This window comes from Rhea pennata, chromosome 5 (genome assembly GCF_028389875.1).
Source record: "Rhea pennata isolate bPtePen1 chromosome 5, bPtePen1.pri, whole genome shotgun sequence".
Lineage (NCBI taxonomy): Eukaryota > Metazoa > Chordata > Aves > Rheiformes > Rheidae > Rhea > Rhea pennata.
The window spans coordinates 15,728,251-15,751,750 of record NC_084667.1 but is presented as its reverse complement, the minus strand read 5'-3'; the positions used below and the strand labels follow the sequence as shown (position 1 = coordinate 15,751,750).

Sequence of the window (23,500 nt, the reverse complement as noted above, 5' to 3'; positions counted from 1 at the left end):
CAAAAATGTTAATAGGATTTTGGGAGCATTCACAAGCATACTATAAACTTGCAGCTCTAAAAAAAACAAAGTTCAGAAGTGACAACAGCTGTCATAAGACAAGGCCTCACTGGAATTAAATATATTAAAGCAAGGGGGATACTGAAAACCCCTGCATCGAATCTCTGACTTCCAGGAGAAAGTGAGGTTTAATATAGTGTAAAAAAAAAATTACAGTACCTCAGAAAAGCTTAACTGCACAATCATTGAAACACACACTGGTTCACAATATTTATTACAATATATTGCTTTAGACAAACCTGCTGTATTATTAGTAAATCCAAACCGCATTTTAAGAAACAAAAGTTACAGCACAAACCACATCTCTGCAAAAGGTATGCAATGAAGGTGAACAGAGGCACAACCTTAACTGTGAAAGAAGAGTACAATGAAGATCCTCATATGTGACTACATTTTTCCTGGTAGCAGACAATGAAATTAAATAAAAATCTGACTAACAGTACTAAACATAAGATAGATAAAAATCAGAGCAATACTGTTATATCTGTATATAAAGAATACAGGGCCTTGATAAATACCCTTCTTTCATTCTCAATGATCTGTAAACACAACTCTCCCAAATCATCTTCCCTCTGTACCTAAACTAGTATATAAAGATCTATACAGAATGTGCAAATTGAATACAAGTGTTCTTTAGGCTCTCTTCTTCAAATAGAAGAAATACAAGGTTAAAAACATTAACACCGTAGATTCCCTCTACCCAGCCTCTGCAGAAAGGCATCAGTAGCAGTACTGCCTGTGACATCCAAGCGCAGAAGTAGCAAAACACCAGACCAAGGAATCCATAAGAATTCATGGCATGTAACAATATATATAAGCACATGTGGAAAGGAAAAACACATACAAGTATCCAGGGCAAGTATTAACTGAAGGGGTAAAGCTAACACACTGTACATCTGCAGTTTGCAGAATCTGCCACTGGTGACAAAGGTGAATAAGGATCAGCCTACAGCAGATCTGTTCCTTGGAAAGTGCTATGTAACAAAGGCTTAAGTAAACCTGTGAAGTTACTGAGATCCCATTACACCTTAGGCAGACAGGCTTTATTCCTTTACTTAATAACTAAGAAGTGGTACCTGGTAGTTACATGCCATGCGCTCCACATGGCTTAATAATTACACATTTATTAATAAAGTATTGCTAGGCTAGGATTTTGGTGTCCAAGATCCAATTTATTGGTCTATTTGCTACTGCTGCCTTTCATTACTGCTGATAAGACTCCTTCTGCACCAGCTAAACATTTTAATATCCCTAATACCAATTTGCTATAGATTAAAGTTTGTGGAAAAATAAATTAGACAAAAATATTACAGCCTATAAGGAGTATGCTACAATCCAGTTTTTGTAGTTAAAGACTTCTGGCCCAAGTGTAATTTAAGAGCAGTACCAGCCTGAGCAGAACAGGGTTGTTCTAAAGCATTTAAAATAGAGACATTGAAATAGTCTGCATTTAATTCAATGCTGGAAAGTGAACCAGAGACTGAAGAACTTTATATACACATGTATCTCAAGTATAGTCTAGAAGCTCAAGCAATAGCTATTTCAGTCCCTTCAGAGGCTGCTTACGGGTTCTTTGCTTTTTGGTATGAGTGCAGATGTAAGCTGCTTCTCAGAATAGTCTTTGAGCTTCCATTTATACTAAGAGTGACCAGTGCAAACAGCACACAAGTTAATTTTGTTTACAGCTGTCAAACTAAAGAGGAAAAAAATTAATGCTTACCAGTGGTACCTGCTGTTTGCCTGGCTACCTCCTGTGAAACTTCTGTTTATCAGGAGGTCGGGTGATAACACACCAAACACCAAGAAAAGCATTCCTTTGGCCAGCATCTAGATATTCCCCTTATTAGAATGAAGGTAAAATTAAATTACTAGTTCTAGAAATAGGCACAATAGCCTTCTGCATCTTTAACACCTTGTGATCTCCATGTAATGCCAATACAGCTGCAAAGACTTTAAAGGACTTGGCTTTTTGAAGAACATTAGAACTATTTACATACAAGGCCAAATCACAGAATTTTTACCTTAAAAGAAGGAAAGGTTTATAGTAAAACTTGACTTCTGGTGAACACCTTACAGTTGTCTGACAACTCATTTGCAAGGTTGGAGTGCAATAAAAGCTCACTGCTGGTCAGTTTCCTTTCTTCTGCATCTGAGTATTGAGAGGTTCCAGGTAGTCGCCAGCACTATAATGATATGGTTTAAAAAAAAAGTCATTTTCTCCTAAGTCAATATCGCCAGCCAGTAAGTAGAGTCAGTCCACAGATACAAATGACTTCTACGCAATGTAGGACAACCTAGCAACAAGCCTCAAAATCTCAGAGGCATCAGCTTCTTTAGTCTTCACTTCTGAATTTCATATGAATGTTGTAATTATTGACCTTGGCAACCAGGTCAAGTGTCCGCTGTGTTGACTTCTTTGGAGCAGAAATAATGCACAACTATTGCATTAGGGTATCGGGCAAATGCACTATGAAGAGAACAGAACACAAAATCAACTTTCAGTGCAAATAAACAGCTCATTCTTTTTCAAACAAGAGTATTTGAGCAGTGTTAGAATCCACAAAAAGAAAAGCTAAATAAAAGCAACGTCTTCCTGTTTAAGTTTCAGCTCAAATGCTTTATTGAAAGAACAGGCAAAATAATTCACTTCAAGACAGTGTGTTTTCATTTCTACAGGCATATTTAATTTAGAAGTTGCTAATAATAACTTTCAAAGACATTGTGACATACTGACATGGTTGCCCTTCAAAGCCTTACTGAACTTCACTGTCTGGATTTTTCTAATGCTATCAAAAATAAATTCAATTCTGATGCTACACACTAACAGCAAAAGCTTGAATATGCACAGCAGTAACTTAGACCTGTCTTCATTAAAACAGCTTGAAAAAAGAACTATTCCCTATCACTGTCAAAGCTCTCTCTGAAAGGTTCGTATCAAAAAGAAAAAAAAAAGTAATTATGTGACACTTCATTGGAGTGCAATCATGAGAAAAAAAATGTGAAAAGATCTGTACACTATTTAAGCCTGTAGTGACTTGCTAGAGATGGTAGAAAAGTTATAGGCATTCAGACAAGCAAATCAGTTCTACTTTTAGACGTCCTAGGATTATTAGATTACAAGTGTAAATCACTTAAAGAACCACAAAGCCATCAGATATACAAAACCATCAAATGTGCATCTCAAGTTGAGATTCTTAACTAGAACTGAGAAGGATGATGTAAAGAAGCAGGACAACTAGGCAGTGCTTTTACAAGATTTTCCAAATACAAGATGAGAAGTGACTTTCTGCCTTCTGGAGCTTTGAAGCAAGTAGCCTTAACAGTTTCTGACACGATTTTATTTTGTTATATTAAAAGTAGGATGAAACTCATGCAATAAATTTCAGAGACAAACTTTAATGTTTTCCCAGCCACCCAGCTGAGTTGATATAATTTCTAATTCAAAAACTCCTCAAAAGTCTCCTTCATAGTGCTACTCTGTTACTACATGCATCCTGATTTGTGCAACACTCTTCATTTACATAAGTATACTAGATTCATATTTGATTTCTTCCCCAGACTGTAAGGCATATGCTCTCACCTGTTACCAATCTTCTTTTTACATACAGTGCACACCTTCTCCTCTGTAATAATGCACTTCACTTGCTGATGCAAGATCCGCTCTTCCTGGACCTAAGAGAATAAAAAAAAAATTACTCAAAAAGCAATGCCACACCACAACTACCTTTCTAGTCTGGTAGAACTGAAACCTGTCTCAACATTTGATTTTCACTGGCTACACCTAGATTAGGAAGTTGCATAGAACAAAAAAAGTAGTCTGCAAAGCAAAGTAGTTGGTACCAAAGACCCAGTATCCACACTTTATGTACTCTAGGGTTTTTTCTTTGGACTAGTCTGGTCCACAGACTACAGCACTTCAATTACTATGGAGCGTTCTACTGAACTATCAAAGAGCATTATTTGGTTACTTGAAATAGATACAGTCGACGCACTCTGAGACTGTGCTGCAATTCACACCGAAGCACAGCAAGTACAGAGATTCACTGCAAAAGCACATGCATTATCCAAAATAAAAGGTACTTGGCATCTGCTGAAAAGTGGATTTTCAGTCCACTATCTACTAATTTCAGGTGCACCACAGCACCATCTAGAGCATGCATATCCTGTATAAAGGTACAGGTTTTATAACTGTTGACCATCAGCTTTAAAATGCCATTTCAATAAATGACAGGTGATGGGTATTTACCCTTAGAAACTCAGCATGGAGAAGATTCTTGAGTACTTGATTAAATCTTCTCTTCTGGGCATTTTCTTCAAGGACTTTCTCTAGGAAGATTCGAATCTCACTAATCTGTGTGTTTGCTGGAAGTAGGTTTATTGCCTAGAGCAAAACATACTTGGTCAGAAAAAAATAAAAAAAGAATAGAGAACAAAAGAGAACATAAGTTGTCACATTTAGCATTACGTTATAATTAGTTCACATGCCTGCTCCGATTCCCTTTGTACTCACAGTAAAATCTGAGTGTTCTGCTGAGCCTTACAAGCGTTCCTTACCTTGGTGGTATCCAGTTTACTATGATGTAGCTCCAAAACTTGCAGAGCAGCCTGCAGATTGGCTTGAGGCTCCAACACTTCCATCTTGATTGGCCCCAGGCAATGAACACTAGGTGGAGAGAGATACATCCGGAGTAGAGACAGATAGACCTGTTTCACACAAAGGAAAGATTCTGAATCATCACATTCATCCACAAATTATGGTATTAGTAGAAAATGATGACGGTACTAGCAGGCTGTCAGTCAGAATTCTAAATTGTTCAATTAACCAGTTATCATCTTAAAACAACAAAAAAGAAAAACATCAAAGCTGTTCAAGGTCTTTTAAGACTTGCATTCTAAACTAAGGCTTTTCCAAAAAAGCAGTACCTTTTAAATGAATTCAGATATGCATAGGAGGTGTGACTGTGATCTTTAGAAAACAACATACTGCTGCTCATTTTTTACCATTATTTTTTAATAGATATAACTGAAATAAAAACATCATAGTATTCTAGCTTCTCTTGAACAGCATCAGAAATTTAGCTACAAAAAATTTATGCTCATTTCCAGTGCTATAGTAACCACACACAACACCTAAAAAAGTAAGATCAGTGAAAGCTACTAATTCTAAATTCCAAGGGCTTATACATAGGTTTCTGTCCACCTACACTAATTCTGAGAAATCTGTATAAAGCATAAACTTTAAACTCCCTGGCATGGCATACACATTCCAAATTTCCTCAAAAGTCAGGAGGACTGCAGAGATAAAGCTACTTACATCTTTGTTGCCATCTTTGTTTCTGTCATAATGTTTATGGCAGTAACTAGAACAGAGAAGAATCAAGTGAACCATGCGGAAACTTTTGGAACCCAGAGAATCAATCAAGAGAAATTAGTATGTTAACACTTAGATTGCTGAGGCCAATCAAGTTAGATGACTGTACATATAATTCTGATCAGTTAGATGGGATCACGTAACAACATGCTGTTGTTCATTCTGCCTCATAATGTTACTGAGAAAAGGGAGGTTTTGTGCAAGTCTCCCAAAGCCAATCAACTTACAAAATGCTCAAAAAGAAACTGAATTTAATTCAGTTGCAGAGGAAAAAAAGTTGATCTCCAATCAGCATACCATAACGCAAAAAAAATTTATACATATACACATATATATGTGTGTGTGTATATTATATATATATATACACAAATTGCATATATATATTGTGTATATATTATATACACACACACATAAAATTACTGTACAGTAAGTCCGAATCACAAGAAAAAGATATTTGCCACTGTACACTGCATACAAGGGTTAAGGGTTCTCTAATAGGCATTTCTTGAAACTATCTGCAAAAATAGCTAGATTAAACAGTGTTCAGATACACCTGCCAGTATTGGTTAAATGTATTCTCATCCAAATACTTTTAGATTCATCGTGAAGGTTCCGTGACACAATACATCTGGCAAAGAGCAACGTCTTTACTAAAGAGAATCATGCTAACTGAGGGAACTTTATATCTGGTCTAGCGAGTGCCTCTCAAAGACAAGGGAAGCAAAACACACAGAAGTTCTCAAGCTAAGGACGAGTGGAAAGTCCTGTGTAACAAGGTGGAAACACAGAATGTTAGTGACTATCAAATTGCCCCAGACTAAAGCACAATGACAGAGGATCATGAGAAGATCAATCTCAAGGGGATTGCATCATTATCTGTAATACATATACCTGTAAGGGCCCAAATAAAGAAATCTGGAAACCCAGAGAATCGTGAAAAGCTTACAGTACTACTGCTGCAAGCATAGCAACATTTCAGCACACATCCTATCCACAGGGCAGTGAACAAACTAAGTCTTGTGAAAAATAGAGAGATCCTTACTTTTCAGCCATTTTGGTGTCCTTCAAAATATGAACATAAATAAAGAGAGCTTGCTCATGCTTTCCCATACGACCCAAGAGCAGAGCACGTTCTTCTAGGAGACCTAGGGACAGCATGAAGGATTAGTCAACAGCTACACAAAGAAATAACAACATAAGCTCGAGACTAACAGAAGAAACTATAAATTGCAGGATGAGCATAAGTTAAAGTTACACTGTGACTAGATGCCTGCTTGACACTAGTCACAGTACAAACTTCACGTCTGTTGAGTAATTCAGGCTCATGTGAAAGTCAGGACAAACATTTAAGAGTGATGGGAAACACCACATAGTCTTAGGCCAGCGGTTACAAGAATCCAGCAGAGAGTGAGAAAGACCTACTTGTGCCAGTCAAAACAGAGTTAACGTGCACATCAGTGGCGTATAACTAAAATCTGTCCATCTTCTGTCTTTTGCTAGCACAATTCTATAATAAATTAAGAATTTTTGTTGTACAATGCAACAATTAGGCTTCAGCTAGCCCATGGAAACTGAACTCACCATCAAAGGGGAAGTCACTAATTAGTCGACCAGGTTCATACCAGCTAGACTTCTCAAGAAAAAGTAGCAGCTTTTTCCTGTACTCTCCCAAATCTCCTCCTTCCTCCCCGGCAGCCACAGGTGTTTTATCTATACAGAAGAAAATGGAACTTAAGTTAGGGTATTTCACAGACGAAAATAACCATAGATCATTATGAGAAGGAACCAAAAGCTGTTGTATGGGCTGAGAATCAAGTGCACTTGCTAAATTACCTCAGCTCCCTAGAATACATTATTATTAAGTGCCTGGCTAGAGTATTGGTACAGTTATTCAAAACTCTTCTCTACCCTTCATACCCAGAATTCCAATAGCAGTAGCTGCCATTCCATGAAGAAAGCATATTTCGTTCCCCCAAGATTTCTAGGAAGACAAGACACTAGTCTTCCCTATAAACCTTTGCAGCCCTAATTCCTTCATTGCTTGAGATATCTTCTGGATACGATCAGTGAAGGCTTACAGCACTATGCCACGAAGCCTACCCTGTGCTGTTCCATCCCTCTAGTCCTCCCACCAGAAAAGGCTGAGCATACCTGCAGGGAGAGAACTGAGATATTCTTTCATTAAGCCCTGCACCTTCTCACAGTACAGCTGGATGAGACAGTTGTGAAAGTCTGCACCAGTTTCTTCCCAGATATGAATGATGTGTTCCTATAAACACATGTTTAGATTCAGTTACAGATACTTCCTCTGGAAAATGATTTGTTTCAAGCAAGCAACAGTTCCATGTTTCTTTTAATCAAGTTTGACTTTAAATTTCATATTTTTGAGTCCCACTCTGCTTCCTCCTAATTATTTATTTGAAAGCATCAGGCTCCAGTGCCAGGAGAACCAAAGCCTTACACTGTACTGAATGTAATGCACTATTACAGACTGAGTTCTTACCAGATAAGGAATAGCCAAGCTCTTAAAATTTTCTATCAAGAAACCAAGCACTTTGTCTCTTGGCAAAGCTTCCACTTCAGGGAGGTCTTCCGTAAATATCTGTCAAGTAAAATTTTATTCACAGAACTAATTTGTTAAATCTAAGTGACATAGCACAGAAACCCAACATACCATCATATAAGTCAAAGGAATAAGTATGTGGAGTATGAAAAATCCGAACAGCCTATTTAGGCACCCAGAAGCTATGTCACATCTGAAAGGAATAACATACAGGCCCACTGTTGCCATAGGCAATACACATTTACTTTTCTTTTACAATGTCCACCCCCTACCAAATACAAGCAGCCAATTTTATAAATTAAAGAAAAAATGGAAAATAAGAAAGGCAAATTATAATTTGTCATTAATATGTTGTTGTGTAAAAAGTGCAACATCAGATCTTGCAATAGGCAGCTAGGAACCCTCATAAGTCTTAACAGTAGGTACAGTATTTAAAGTATTCTATGAACAGAAAACTAGAAGAAAAACTGAAAGGCTGTCTTCATCTACCACTAAGTGTATTACAGTACTGAATACAGACAACACAAATTATACCTTTCATCAGATTTAACACTAATACCTAGACTCTCATAGATTTTTTTTGAATATTATGGATTATATAGAATACTACAGATTATCATCTGGTTCTTTCCATTCCATACACTGCATTAAGAACCTCAACATTAAGGTGTCTGTTTCAGGCACACTTACCTTCAACCCATCTTCTGGAAAATCTCTCAGCACCCAGATGGAGTAGGAGAATACCAAGTGCAAGTTCTCTGTGCCTGGAACAAAAAGCAGCAGTTGATTTTAAATTCATTAAGATCTACCTACTCACTGCACAAGCAGATGCTTTCAGAAACAGCAAAGCTCCACTTACAAGAGGAATTATTTCTGGAATAAATAAATAAATAAATAAACAAATCATTCCAAGCTAAAGCCCCAGTTTAAACATCATTTCTAATAGGAATGAGCATTGTATCAATCACATACCAAGCACCACAGAATTTAGATAACTGGTAACAAAACCAAGCTCAGTTGTCTTAATCTTGTCTTGTACAATATGAACATTTTTCACTTCAGGGGAACAATCTTCTACTTGAGTGTACTAGACTCACTGAAAATATTTAAAGGAGAGGACAACTCAGGAGGAGCTAAGGAGTTAAGTCCCCTTTAGAACAACAGACAGAAAGAAAAATCTAACTGCTCATAAACAAGTGAGAGATTAAATAGATCCTTTCTAAAGCACTGACCAACTCTAGTTGCCTTTGCCAAAATCACAACTGAATCACCAATCATAAAGCCATAACCTACTGAAACCCTCAAGATGGCAGAAGAAAAGAAGGATCTCATCAAGTAACTATCTGAAAGTTCATAGATATCACATCACACCACATAAACCAGCAGGCTCCCTCAGCTCATGACATACAGCTGCATGGAAATTTCCACTGCAGGTGACAGGCAAGGGTGTTTTATGCTGCTAGGATTAAAGCACACACTGAACTTTTAAACATTCTTAGCAACAAATCACTAGTTCAAATGTGAGGTCTGACAGGAAGACGTTCTACATAAGACTATTTGAAACAGATAGGAATAGTGTAATACAGAAAATTATCTACCATCCAGTCAAATACACCATTCTCCCTGTGGCAAGTTCAACATAAATGAACAAAGACTGAATTTTTGACAGACATGGTCACTCACACAATTAAAAATTAGCAATTGCTTAGGTGCAATAAACAGTGTTTACTTTGTCAAATCCAAAGTAGTAATGCATATTTGATGATTTAAGAGACCACAGTTACAAGTGTGGAGAAAATTCTCTTTATTTAGTTACTGAAGAACTACTTAAGAACATTTTACTACATACTCAAAAGCCTACAGAAAAGAGATGATTAAAGAAGAATTACTTCACTTAGAAATGAAAGCAACTAGAAATACATCCTGTATAACTAAAAAAAAGATTTAGATTAGAAATTGAGAACTACTGAAGCCTCAAAGGGAGAACAGAGGTAAAAAGTTCTTAAAACCTAGCAGTATTAAAAGCTTTTATCACCTTAATTAAGGGACTCCCAGAAATAACACATCAACTAATCATGGTAGAAGGGGGGCCATAGGAAAAAAGGGTATGTTATATCTCTTATTTATCTAGGGGGGGGGGGGGGGGGGAACAGGCTGTAAATGACAGTAGTGTAAAACATTCCATTTAAGCATTAAGTTGTTGGGCTGTGTCAACTAGATTTCACTATCCTTAAGTCATCAGACCCAAATAACCTTTATTTGTTTTGAAAGAGTTGAGCAAGAAACACACAGCAAAGTTGTTTTTCAGAAAGCCCTGGAATAACCAAGAAATTCCAGAAGACTTGCTGAGCCCAAGAAGACTGAAGACATCTTAAAAAGGAACAATGCTTTAACCAGCCTCTACTCCACACTTACCCAAATGCTGCAGATATTGCACCGTTCTCTCATGACCTTTCAAAGGTGAGTTGGCTTTCTTCGACTGATCAACTAGCACCTGTAACGCTTCCAGAAAAACAAAAGGTTGATTCTAGTGTAACCAGATGAGTATCATTCAAACTCGAACCATGAAAAAAAGCATTTTTTTCCCTGTTCTGCTAACAGAGAACAAAAAAGTTTGTTTTAAACACACAGCCAAACAGGTAACAGAACAAAGACAGACTTAATCATAGGAAAGATCCAGAAACAAAGTACCTTCTGAATTCTGCCTGCAGAGTCAAGACAAGTTAAAACTCAGACTGGGATTGCATGCACCTGTTCCTTCTCCCCACACCAACCCCATACCTACCTTTTTCATGCAGACCCTTCTTCTCATACAGTATTATCAGCTCGCTATATTTGTGTGCCTTCTTTAGTACATGCTCACTCTCTTCAATATGGCAGTGATTGTTTTCCAGACGTAGCAATGGCGCCACCAGCGCTACATTGGTCTGCAAGTAAAAAATAAGACCATTCGAACGTTCACCTAAGCTCATGGGACCCTGCTCCTTTTCACTAGAACCCAGAGAAAAGCGTAAGTCTCATAGCACAAAAAGTGACTATTAACACTTTAGAGCAAGTCCTGTACACTTTCATCATTTGATGGGACAATATATCAGATTTATTCTCTTCCAGAATAGAGGCCAGCTTTGAAAACAACCTTAGCAACAAGGTTCAACAACAAGAGGCAGCCACTCAAAATGGACATGCCTGCTTTGTTCCTTGAAACTGCTTCCTGACCAATGAGGAAACTAGCTAAGACCACAAAGTTCACAGATCATTTTTAGACCAAACTGAGACAGTTTCATGAAAGCTTCTAAAGTAGCTTCTTATCCTGCTCCTCGAGTTTCTCAGTCTGAACTCTTGACAAAGTTTGTATTACAAAGCAAAGGCCTCTAGGACATGCAAAAACTCACATGGAGGTAACACTTCAACAGGGTGGTATCAATAATTTGTAGCAGCTTCTTTTTGGATTTGATCGTAGGTGTTCCTTCCATGAGGGGTGAGGTACTGGACTGATGGTCAGAATCATTTAGCTTTTTTACCAGTTGACTTCTTTTCTGCAGGACATCAAATGAAATTTTAGCAGGAAAAGTCCATGGATTTCTCCATCCCATTCCCAGAAAATACAATCCACCAAGAAAAAAAGACTAAATAATTTAATAACTTATTTTACCATTTTACTCTTCAAGTTTTGTTTGTTTCTAAATATTGAGCATAACACTTTTCCAACCACATGCAGACATACATATTTATTTTGCAATTTATAAGTTTGTAAGATTTCTAGAGTCTTGAGAAAACACATAGTAGGAAATTTGGTTAACCTGAATAGAGCTATTTTAAAAAAATAAGAACATTTAAAACATTTGAAGAATAATTTAAGTTTTGAATTACTGTGCACACACACAAAAAAAATCCTGCTTCAGACACAAGCTTCCTTTTAGTCAAGTCAAAAGGACACCAAAACAGTTCAGAAGCCAGTCATAACACAAGAAAAAGGACAAGAAGTTAGGGGACCCACCATATCTTGTGCCACTTTCTCTAATACATGCTTTTGGACCATTTCTTGGATGGAGTGCCCTCCAGAATAGTCACCAAAAACAATAAATGATCATGAGCCCAAGTTCTCTTCAGAGGGCTACCAAAAATAAAACAAAGCACTCGGATTCAAATTTGGTCCAGGAGTAAGTTTTGTTCAGTCCTCACTGTCACATGTGATGTCCTCCCCATTTCTGAGAGACATCTTATATCTTTTAGTTCTCCTGCAGGAGCTACTGTTATAGAGTTTCCAACTGCTCTAAAAATAGATGTAGAATAACTCACTTGAGTTAGGTAGTCTATGAGAGCTAAATGTGCCTTCTCCAGCTCTGCCCCAGAGAGCCCTGGCAGGGGGTTGGGATACTGTAGCTGTTTCCTGTAATCTGTGGGCAGGAGGTCAGGGTACAGACCCATCACATGAGTGGGATCTAAGCAAAGAAACAACCAGTATTAGTAACTGTGCAGGACATACTGCTTTACAAACTCTCAAAACATATGTAGCCTTTGAGCAAGGTTAGCTTTCTGACAGAGCTGTTTGTAGTCAACTTTATGTCCGTGAGGTTCCAGATAAGAGAACCTTGCTTAGAAGATAAAACAAGCCAGAAGAGGCAAGAGAAAGACTGTTTCAAGGTCCAAGCAGAACAAGTTCCAAACTGCATCTGTCACATCTGCAGGACAATCCATTATAATAATGCTTTTATTGCTCTTTTTGCAGAGTACCAACATTAGGTATCTCAAGGCCATCCCAAGCACCTACCTGTACCAAGCTTGGCAAAAACTTGCATGGATTCATCAAAACGCTTCTGGCAAAAAAGGTTGAAGGCAAAGAGGTTCTTAATGTGATGAATTTGTTGTCGCTTCTCACTGTCCGAATCATCTTTCATTTCCTACACAAACACAAATTGATGAATATGAAACACTTGGGCCTCATAAGTGAGAATGAAACCATCTACAAAAATAATAGGAGCACTCTCTTTTGGGAAGATTAAGAAATCCAAAAGCCTGTCATATTCCAAAAAGTATAACCTACTAAAAACAAGCACATCAGAAGTCAATTCTCAAATATTATGTTGACTGTACTACTGACAAAACCCAAAAGGTTTGAAAAGCTACCTCCCATTATCTATATATTCACTACACAACAGCATATCTTTACTGGCTTGCCTTTTAAAGTATTTTCACATTAGCAATATAAAAAGAAATGAATTCATCTTAGTGAAATCCTAGGGAAATTTGAGGGGGGAGGGAGAGAACAGTGAAACTTAAAATCCTAAAGCAGTATGAGCAACGCAGTTAAACATACTGATTCAGCATCTCTATAAAAGATTATGCTTCAGGAATAACATGGAAGACAAACATTCCTGGTCATCTGACAAAAAAAAAAAAAAAAAACACACAACTCCCAAGCAAAACTGTTTACAAGCAGTCCAAAGACTTGGAAGTCCAACTGACTTTTCAGTTGCCTTCTGGCAGATTTGTTAAACATCTGAAAGGAGTAACGCTTTGCACAACAGGATATCCCAAAAACTAAAACCACAATGGATCAGTATGGAAAACTGGCAACAAAAAACTAAAAACTTAAGAGGTCAAACCCACTAAAGAGTTTGTCGGTCTGAGCAAAGCTGACAGTAAGGAGGTTAAATTCTCTGGACTAGCTACAGTCAAGCAATAAGCAGATATCCTTTCGTGTACTTGTGCTGCTGCAAAAGTGCATTATCCTTTCAATTTGAGGTAGAAATACTTACTGCCAACTGCAAAGCCAACTCAAACTGCTTGTCTTGTAGAAGTTGTTGAATCTGCGTTGCTATGGAGACTGGAATGAGTCGCCAAACAAAGTGATTACTTGCCACATATATAATATTCGTGCTGGAAAGAAGACAAAAGGTCAGCTACCAAGTTCCAGCACAGAGAAAGAAGTAATACCTCATCTGAAACAAACGTGGTTGTTAACACACATATTGATCAACCAGTTGCAAGGATAACTCAAGCAATACTGCAAAGCTTAAAGGAGAAAAAAATATCTCCAGTGACTGGAAATGCCCAAGGACCCTTAGCTCTACCATTTACTCCTCAGGGTCCAGCCCCTACCCTTCAGCTCATAAAAGACAAAGGATGACTTCAATGCTACTTCTTGAGCCAAGGGAGTCAGAAAAGCTGTTCCTTTCTCACAGACAGTTTTTCAAAGTGTTACCACATCCAGACAGCTCAACAAAAGTAATAATCAGTTTTACACAATACCCTCCAGAGGTGATGAAGCGTGGTCTCTGCAGCTCAATACTCTGTACCAGCAACCGAGGCTCAAAAGTGCGAATCTCCACATACCTTGGCAGAACAGCAATAATGTAGGGAGGCTGGTGTTCTGTTTGTGAAACAGATCAAAAACAGAAGTTAATTTTTTTCAAGTATACTTTGAAATGAGGCATAACTTAAATAAAGAATTAACCTTCAAAATTTTTTCCTTGAAGTGTGTCTTTTTTTTTTTTTTTTTTTTTGCTTACTAATCAAGGAATTTAATGTCTGAGATTGACAGAAATTTGCTAATAGAGCAAATACTGCAAAGCTTTTTATTCATCTTTCAATACATGAACTTTTTGTTCAGCTGCACAGAAAAGCTGGTGCTCTGACACACAACCTATGTTCCAAACTTTAGCACTTTATAAAGATAGCCAATACGCCTATTTTCTGAAAAGGAGAGAGGCTTGCAGACCAGGAGTAAAGGAGTGACAGAAATAGAAATAAAGAAATGCAACTCTCCACACTTGGAAAGTACAACCTGGAATACTCCAAGAATTGTCACACTCAGAATCCAGCTAGCTTCTAAATACCAGGAACGTAACATACAATTATGATCATCATATGACAGCCGAAATTAAAACTACTGCTCATTCTCACCCATGGCTATAGGAATATCTGTCCAGTTCAAGGCACATTTCTGTGTACAGATCCCGTCTTCATTTAGCACTACAGTTAGATCATCTTGGCCAACTGCAACTTTTCCATCTGCTACAGGGGCTACCAAAGGTTCTAGCTGCTTGCCTGTAGGAAACAGTTCTTTGATGGATCCTCTTCCATCCACCTAGAACAGGGAGAAAGGGGAATAAAAACATGCTATTTTTCAACATAATGCTTATTTCAGAACTGTAGAAGATCAAATATCTGAAAGACAAAAAACCCACTGCATGGCAGAGGGATTCACAACTCAGACTAATTACTAAAAGGACAAGTGAAATTTTAAAGATTAGCAATAAGAACATTTCTGGGTATCAGCATTTCTCCTGTTCATACATCATTCAGAAATAAAGCATTAACATTACCTACTGTACCTGAGGTAGTGTATACTTATTACTATGAGAGTAGCTGAGTACAGTTCATATTCGCATTTAAAATGCATAGCACAAAGAACACCAGTGAAAAGTGTCCAAACGCTTCTTTGTGAAACCTCAAAATTTTACGATATGGGCAAAAGCCAATTATAAGGCTATATTATTAAAAATTATCAAATATAGCTGCCAAATGAAGCAATTTTAACTGAAAGCAAGACAATTCCATGAGGGGACCAAAAAAGAAAAATAAATGGTTAAGTTGCACTGTCTGTCAAATAACATGAATCTTGTTTTTTTTCTTTTTAAATATGTCTCCTTTCTTAACACATTAAACAACAAGCCAACTGAGCCTACAGACTGCTACTGAACCAAAACATAACTTTTCCAATGTCTTTTTTTCTACAACAGTTCCAAACGCCAGTTTCAACAGTGACAAAGAGAAAAATCACTTCTTGACAAAAAAAAAAAACAGTTTAAAAAGACACTTCTGAAATCATCCTTTTCAAAACCCACCAACAGCAAGAGTACAAGATGATGTTTTTCACATCTCAAACCAAATCTTTGAGCATAAGAGCAGCCTATACAGTATCTACTGTCATCCAAGTCTCTTTACACACCCAGTTCCAAACCATAGCCTTACCCGTATCAGATAATAGTCCCTCTTGAAACCGACACAGATGGAGTTTTCACACCAGGCCATAGACTTGGGTACATCAGGTACACTGAGGTCACCCTGAAAAAACAACAGGAAAATAAGTAAGAATGACTGCTTCAGGAAGAAGCAGAGAGAAGTCTAATCTGGCATCACAGAATGTAACAAGCAGAATTGTTTTGACACCATGTTTCTCAACACACACACACACAGCTTCTCCAGGTCCATGAACAGCAATATTGAACTAAAGGCTAGATTCATGCACAAGAGAAAGGTGTGCTCTGAATCAACTGCATAACTTCCAAAGGACAGCTTAGCTAAACCAATAGAAACATTTAGATTTTTTTTTTAATCACTATTCTGGTATTCAGAAGTGCAGTTCTCTGCGCTTATTGTCAGTACCTACCTTCTGACATCCCAATATGCTTGGAAGCCTTCAGGTAGAAGAGGACCCACTCCCATAGTGCTATCATTTTATGTATGTTTACAGAGGCTGCTTTTGTTAATACATTTCACTGACTTACAAGTATACTACAAGTGGAATGTTACTAGAATACAGAACAGTCTTCGGTTTAATTTATGAAACTGTATTAATGCCATTATTTGGCATTTCAATCATCCATTTCCACCTTAACTTGCTGTTGCTTTGTTAAATCACTGCAGAACCAACCGCACTCAGTACCTAAAAGCTAGCAAAGCCTTTGAGTGAGTAACAGGGACTCCACAGCAAGTAATAAAGAGCAGCCGTAGTCCAGAGCGAGGTTTACTAGACCATAGAAACAGACCAACTCACCTGTAGTTCATGAAATTCTCTATCTTTCCAAAAATAAAGCTGTAGCTTCTTCCGTACCGCCACACACATTCTCAGCACCTCTTCCCCTGTACCTGAATGCTGTGAAAACAAACAGGCATAAACACATTAATATCAGAAGGCCGGGAAGATGATACAAGGCCAAAAATCTTCAAAATAAGCAAAGCTGTCAGCTGGACAGCAGTCTTATTCATCCCCCGCCAGAAGTGGATTTCCTGAACAAGGAAGCACAGAGAGAAGGGTGATGGGGTACTCCAAGATGAACTGTGGTTACATGACAGGGATTGTGACTACAGATTTTTTTTTTTAATGTATAAAGCACTGAAGATGTACAAACACCAAAGATTATCAGGGCTGGCATATAGCTTTCCACATAAGACAAGAATAAGCAGTTCAAACTCTTTGTTGCAGAAGAAGAGAGGAGATGAAACAACACAAAGAACATATTACACAGATGGATGAAAACATTAATAACTGTTTTAGATTCTAACCTGTTGGAAAAGTTTTCTGGCAAGACATAGCAGCAAATCCAAGTGCCCATATACAAACAACAACGCATTTTGGAATGACTGGACTTAAATGTGCTTTAAAAGACATAACCCGTCTTAAAACTTAGAAAGCCTAGGTACTTATTAAACAAGATTTAATGCTAAGCTCCCATGGAGCGACAATATCAAAGTACTGAGGAAAGACATAAAATCATCTCTTCTGGTTATGAATAAGGTTTCTGAATAACATAGGTAGGCTAAGAAACTCATCGGATAGAAATGAGTCACTTTATAAACCACAGTACATTAAAGGAGGATTGCACTATCCTAGGAACTATGGCCTGAGCCAGCCATAGCTGCCCATAGATTCCCTGGGACAATACAGTTTAACAAAAACAAAGACATAATAAAAACAGTGATGGCAACTCCTGGAGAAAGGAAACATTGTGAATCAGTATGCTGGCAATGTAAGGGAAGGGAGTAACATTTATATTGAAAAGAGCACTTCAAAAAGAGACCTTCAAAGTTCACAGGTAGGAGATAAAAGTTCACTAAGACCACAAGATAAGAATGTCTTAGAGCTTTGTATCAGAAGGTGAAACGCTACGGACTTAACAGGCAGCTCTCTTATGGAGCACAAGAAGAAAATTAAAACGCCTACATTAATGTTTGTTACCTTAATTGAAACTCCTATATCCATAATTAAGTTCTAATGCTCAAGGAGTTTGCACGTAACACTAAATTAACAAACAACTTTTCCCAGTAACGTAAAAAGTTTATCCTTTTTACATAGCAGTAAGGGCACCTGTGCCATGTGTTCTTCCTCTTACCTGAAGATCACAAGTGAAGAGAGATGCACCTTTTGCCTTGGAAACTGTAGTGATTTGTTGAAATGTCAACAGGTCATGGACATAAATGTTATTCTCTGTTTTAAACAAAATTCCAATTATTGTTCAATATTTAACACACGTAGAGCTCATCGCTAATTCAAACAAATTATTACAGTTTATGTTTACAGAAGAAGAACTTGTGAGAGAAATGAAGAGTTCCAAGAAGGGAAAATAAATGTTTTTCCAACAACTGAAAAATGAGTGCTGATGCACAGGAATACACGATGATAAATGCCAAAAAGACAACTAACACCAGCTTTGGCAAAATTACATGAAGGAACTGAGAATAGGTGCTAACCAAGCAGAGGAAGTAGGAGTGATGGGGACAGCAGACAAACCAGAGCAGAGCAAGTTCACAATGGAAGATTGTATGAACAGAGACCATTTTGAACTGGCTCCTGAAATTAGTAGGAAGTGAACAGTTGCAAGCAGACAGTGTCGTGGTCAAGTTTTTGTACGCACGAGGACGCAGGCAGCAGAAATCTACACATGCTGAAGTCTGAAGAGCTGGGACTTGGAGATCATAAAGGGAGTAGCAACATAAGCAGAAGAAAACATAGGAAGATCATAAGGTTAAATAAATGTAGTCAGAGACAAGCAAACTTAGACCTTCCACAACATGGTAAAAGATTGCCGTCCACATATAAGCAGACATTGGTGTAACGCATCAACAGCAAGTTTCACACATCAAATAAGTTTGGACAATAGAAGTTTCATCCCCAATTATACAGTGTACACCCACACAAACACACACATATGTGTTCGGGTGGATGGTGTAAGTGTGGGTATAAACATGAACACCCCCACACGTATAACAATGTGAATTTTTAATCACAGTAGTTACTTTTAATATTTTGTTCTCCAAGTTGGTTTTCGACAAGCAAAGCTGCTTCTCAGTCTATGCTGCATAATGCTTCCTCTGCAAAGTCAAAAAGCCTAAATCCTAGACAATGACTTTTCAACAACTAGACCACTATGCAGGTGGTGTGGAAGGGGTGTCACATTCAGCCAAGTAACTGTATAGAGAAGAGTTCACTAAAGCTTTTTTTGTTTGTTTATTTTTTTACTTACCTAACAGACTGACCAGAATTTTAAACTGGGAAACAACATGAATCTGAAAGAAAGAGTTCTATCAGATTACATTTACAAGCCAAACCTCTAACTGACACTTGATTATAGATGGTCAAAAAAAAAACCAAACTTACATACTCTTAAAATAATGAAAACAGTAAGGCATCTATCTATATACTGCCTCCCTCCAGCTATTTTAGCCTCATTCACCAATATCCAAGTTTTGTAAGCTAGCACACACAGCTTGCAATGTAAGTTTGTATGAAAATTTGGAATAAGAGATACGTAATAGTACAAATGCAAATCTAAAGGATGTGCAGGATGTTGCTGAAAGAGGCTGCATAATCTTGAGTGCTTTTCTGAGCACTAATATCAAAAATGACCTAAAGTTTCCCAAAAAAATGAAACAGTAACATGACTGCCTGAAAATAGCAACAGTAGCTTTAGTTCTAAATTTCAACAGGAATTACATTCATATTATATAACCAAGAATCAAACAATATATCACAGCCTGAGGGTGAGAGTACTACCATCATTTTTACAAATATTCTCAGTCATAGAAGCTAGAGGTATACTGCAAACTAAAGTACTTCCATAAAATCCAGAAATCAATCAAGTCCCAACTCTTAGCATTCTGCTTTAGGAACCAAATCAAGCTTCTTCCTATTATAGGAAGAGACAATGGACTAAACCACTGGGCTGTGCAGCCCACAGAAAAATCCACGGCTTTGGAGAGTTGTGTTAAAACTAGCACAGATTCCAGAAATAAATTTGACATTTCAAGATCTCTTGCCTGAAAACAATATAAAACTTCCCCCTTGTCAAGAAGCCAGTATTTCCTACCTGTTGAATCTTTTTTGAGAAGTTTTTGTTGGATTTCTCTAGTGTCACTTCAAACCTATTGCAACCTACCAAAGAGATTTGAGAGAATACGTAAACTGAAATTACCCTTAAATTTCTGACTGAATAAATCTTACACTAAATAGAACATAGAGAATTATGAAATCAAAATCAATTATTTAACACCAAAAGAATGACTCTAATATCTCTGTGCTATCTTTTACTTAATAGCTAACCACATCAGGCAGTTTTCTACATAGCCAGGCAAAGATTTAAATTATACTTCTTGTACCCATCTGAGGACCTCATCAACAGTTAAGATTTTTGCCTTGCTGGGATTTTAAGATTACAATATCTATTATTTAAATATCTTGAAACCCAGAGATACAAAAGTACCCAAAGACTATCTACACCAATCAAATATCAGCAATTTAAATTGCTAGGGATCACATCACTGCAAAGTAGACAAGGAATAAACACTGCACCACAAGGGTTTAAAAGGAGGTTTAGGGATAAACACTTACAGACACTTTCTGATGACATAACCTCTCCTGGCACTGATGCAAAAAAGGGGGAGAAATTTACCATGTGAGACAAAACACTAATAACTCAAGCCTAGCACGTTCTGATTGGAATAGATGGCCTACAAGTTTCAGAAAGAAGCTAGCTGAATTCAGTCTCAAAAACCCAAGCAGCTACAAACAAACATCTTTCCAAAAGCTGATGCACTTGGGAATAGATTTTTTTTTCCTTCGATATCCCATATAGTTCTACACTAGTGTGTTTAATAATATGGGTTTCTACATAAGAGCAGATAATGTAAAACAGATCTGTTTAGTGAAAGATAGTTGTAACTAAATCTAAAAATAACGGTGCTCCTTGTGGAATCTCTAGAATAGACCGACTGTCCAAGAGGCAAGGAGAAGAGTAGATATATCATAGATAGTTAAGAGGGTTCTCCCTCCCCCATCCTGTGATACCAATGAATAAAGCTTTTTTTTTTTTAAAAAAAAGATCTATAATCCAGTCTTTCATTAACAGATGACAAGTATCAGACCTCTGACAACTAACACAAATCACTGCTTTTGTCTGTCCCTGAGTATTGCAATCACAAGAAATACACTAGCTTATTGTAAGAAGACCTAATAAAAACATATTTAAAGATGGCAAATGGGCTGATATTACTTGCCATCTTTCTTATACATCTGATAAATGGTATATACACTTCTCCGAAAGATCCCACATAATATTCAATAAGCTCTAGGCAGGAAAAATCAGCAATTAACCATGTTTGTGTTAATGTCACTATAATCTTTAAAGTGCATGAAACAAAAAAATACCATCAACTTTTTGTGCCATTCTTAAAATTAACTTACCTACGTCTTTCTTGATCCTGTAAAGAAGAAGATGCCCTTGTTTGGTACCAACAAGAAGCCATTCCTCTACAAAGGGTGAGGAGAAAATAATCTAATCAGTATCAACAAAGACCACTTTCCCCCCCCACACACTCGCATTTATCGGAACACCAGGAAACTTGCTTCAGATTCCTAATAGGGGTTTGTATTGCAGCATATGCATGTTTCCCAACATTTCTCTGGTGGAAGTTTCATTCTCGAGAGGTGATCTCCAGGAATCAAGCAGTAAAAAAACGAGACTACAGCTTAGATATTCTTCCTACTTGTTCATAAAAAGGTAAAGGAACAAGCAATTGCATCTTTCATACAATTAAAAGAGGCAATAAATTATTCCTCAGACACTATCTCCCACAGAAGAACAGTGATACGTAATGTGGAAAAAAAATAGTCCAGGGGAAAAAAAAAGCACAGAAATTACATTAGGTGTATTAAGAGGTTGGGTCTTTTTTTTTTTTTTTTAATACTCAAGTTGGTTTAATACTCAAGTTTGGGGGGCTTTTTTGCTTTTTTGTTTATTTTAAGAACTTCAAGTAGTACTGCATTATGCCTGAAAGGATTTTGTCAGTTTTTCTTAAATTACATTTGAAATGCTTGAAGACTAAAGAATCATCTGGGATTTATAAAAAATAACTTTTTTTTTTAATGTAAAAACCTCTACGGTAGAGGGGTTTAGATTTTTCCAATTTATAGCATACAAAAGTCATAGCACCTTTATTTGGTAATTTAATCTGCCTGATATTCTTCCTCCTTGATAGAAATCATAGCATAAAATATTTCTTTCTAGAACTAGTACTTTATTAACATACAAGTAGTTTGGTAATGAGAAAGTCTTGTTTCTTGGAAGGTCTTTCTCCCACTGCTTGCTAGAAAAGCCGTAGGACCAGAATAACAACTCTTTCAAAGCAAATACGCTTCACAAGCTGTTTTTTGTTTTTTTCTACTTCAGGAAAAGAAGCGTTTTCAAAGAGATAAGGACAAAGGCCTCACCACAGAAATAAACAATACTCACATCTTCTCTACTGCACAAGTTTTGCATAAATGATCCACGTTTAAATTTGAAAGTAATACCCAAATTATAATTTTGTCCTTAAAACAGACTGAATGGGCCATGGACCCAGAGAACTTCGGATTTTTTTAATTATTCATCTTTTCCGCGACGTTACGTGTGCTGGGCACTGCTCGGGCAGCTCGAAAAGCGGCACCGCCGCGAGCAGCGACCAGAACGCCCGGAGGCCCCAGAACACAACCCGGCATCCACGCGCCGCTAACGCGCACGCCGCAAACCGCGTTCCCGGAGCGCAGCCTCGACACGCCAGCGCCAGGCCCGGGCCAAGCGGGGCGCCTTTCCGCCCGCTCGCCGCGGCCGGGCGCCCGGCAGCCCCCCGGCGGCACCAGGCCCGGCCCGGCCCGGCCTGGCACTCACCCCAGGCCGCCAGGCAGTCGATCTGCAGCGGCAGCTTCTCCAGGATCGGCACATGCTCGAAGGCGTCGTGCATGGCGGCGGCGCCTCGGGGCCCGCGGCGGCACCGCGCCCGCCGACCGGAGGAGGCCGCCGGCGGCGCGGCGGGAGCGCCCCGAGGGAAACGGCGCCGCCGCCGCCCGGCCCGCTGCGCCCAACGCCTCCCGGCAGCCCCCGCGCCCGCCCCGCCCGGCCGCCGCTTCCGCCCGAGGCCCCGCCCCCAAGCCCGCCGCGCGGCGGGCCCCTCCCGCGCGGGGTGGGTGGGGCTTCTCGAGGCCCCGCCCGCCCGCCCGCCGGGGGCGGGGCGGAGCCGTGATGGCCGATGGGGCGGAACCGCCGCGCGCGCGCACAGGGCGCGGCCCGGCCCCGCCGGGATGGGGCGGGGCGCGGCCCGGAGCGGCCCGTTTTGGACGTGGGAGGCGGCGGGAGAGGGCGCGAGCTGCCCGCCCTGCCTAGCGCGGGGGCCCAGGCCTCCCCCGCACAGGAGGCCTGGAAGGGGGCCAGACGCTGGGACAGTAACCTTGTCCTCCCGCTCCCTCACCG

At 38.7% G+C, this 23,500-nt stretch overlaps 1 protein-coding gene across 4 annotated transcripts; it reads right to left on the bottom strand.

Annotated features, from left to right (window-relative positions):
* Nucleotides 1-257: 257 nt before the first annotated feature.
* Nucleotides 258-23,022, bottom strand: VPS39 (VPS39 subunit of HOPS complex). Of its 4 annotated transcripts, XM_062577035.1 has the most exons (25): nucleotides 22,922-23,021; nucleotides 21,460-21,525; nucleotides 20,087-20,151; nucleotides 19,244-19,286; nucleotides 18,113-18,207; nucleotides 16,777-16,875; nucleotides 15,972-16,064; nucleotides 14,901-15,084; nucleotides 14,247-14,367; nucleotides 13,754-13,874; nucleotides 12,766-12,895; nucleotides 12,294-12,436; nucleotides 11,387-11,530; nucleotides 10,780-10,921; nucleotides 10,410-10,496; nucleotides 8,685-8,758; nucleotides 7,935-8,033; nucleotides 7,583-7,700; nucleotides 7,013-7,141; nucleotides 6,474-6,576; nucleotides 5,375-5,420; nucleotides 4,615-4,764; nucleotides 4,307-4,441; nucleotides 3,641-3,732; nucleotides 258-2,527 (listed from the first exon to the last, which is right to left on the bottom strand). In XM_062577035.1, the coding sequence occupies exons 1-25, from the start codon at nucleotides 22,992-22,994 to the stop codon at nucleotides 2,452-2,454; spliced, it is 2,628 nt and encodes an 875-aa protein (XP_062433019.1). In that variant the 5' UTR covers nucleotides 22,995-23,021; the 3' UTR covers nucleotides 258-2,451. The 4 variants fall into 4 exon arrangements, with proteins under 4 accessions (XP_062433019.1, XP_062433020.1, XP_062433021.1 ...); XM_062577036.1 differs by lacking the exon at nucleotides 7,935-8,033 and having other exon boundaries at nucleotides 22,922-23,022; XM_062577037.1 differs by lacking the exons at nucleotides 19,244-19,286; nucleotides 20,087-20,151 and having other exon boundaries at nucleotides 22,922-23,009.
* Between the last annotated feature and the right edge of the window lie 478 nt (nucleotides 23,023-23,500).

Bases quoted from the DNA above. Each gene is read 5' to 3' on its own strand.
- VPS39 (XM_062577035.1), bottom strand. From the start codon at position 22,994: ATGCACGACGCCTTCGAGCATGTGCCGATCCTGGAGAAGCTGCCGCTG. The intron at 19,287-20,086 runs GTAGGAAATACT...TCTTTCTTTCAG, and splicing joins TCTCAAAAAAGATTCAACAG to ATTCATGTTGTTTCCCAGTT. The intron at 18,208-19,243 runs GTAAGTAAAAAA...TGTTTAAAACAG, and splicing joins AATTCTGGTCAGTCTGTTAG to AGAATAACATTTATGTCCAT.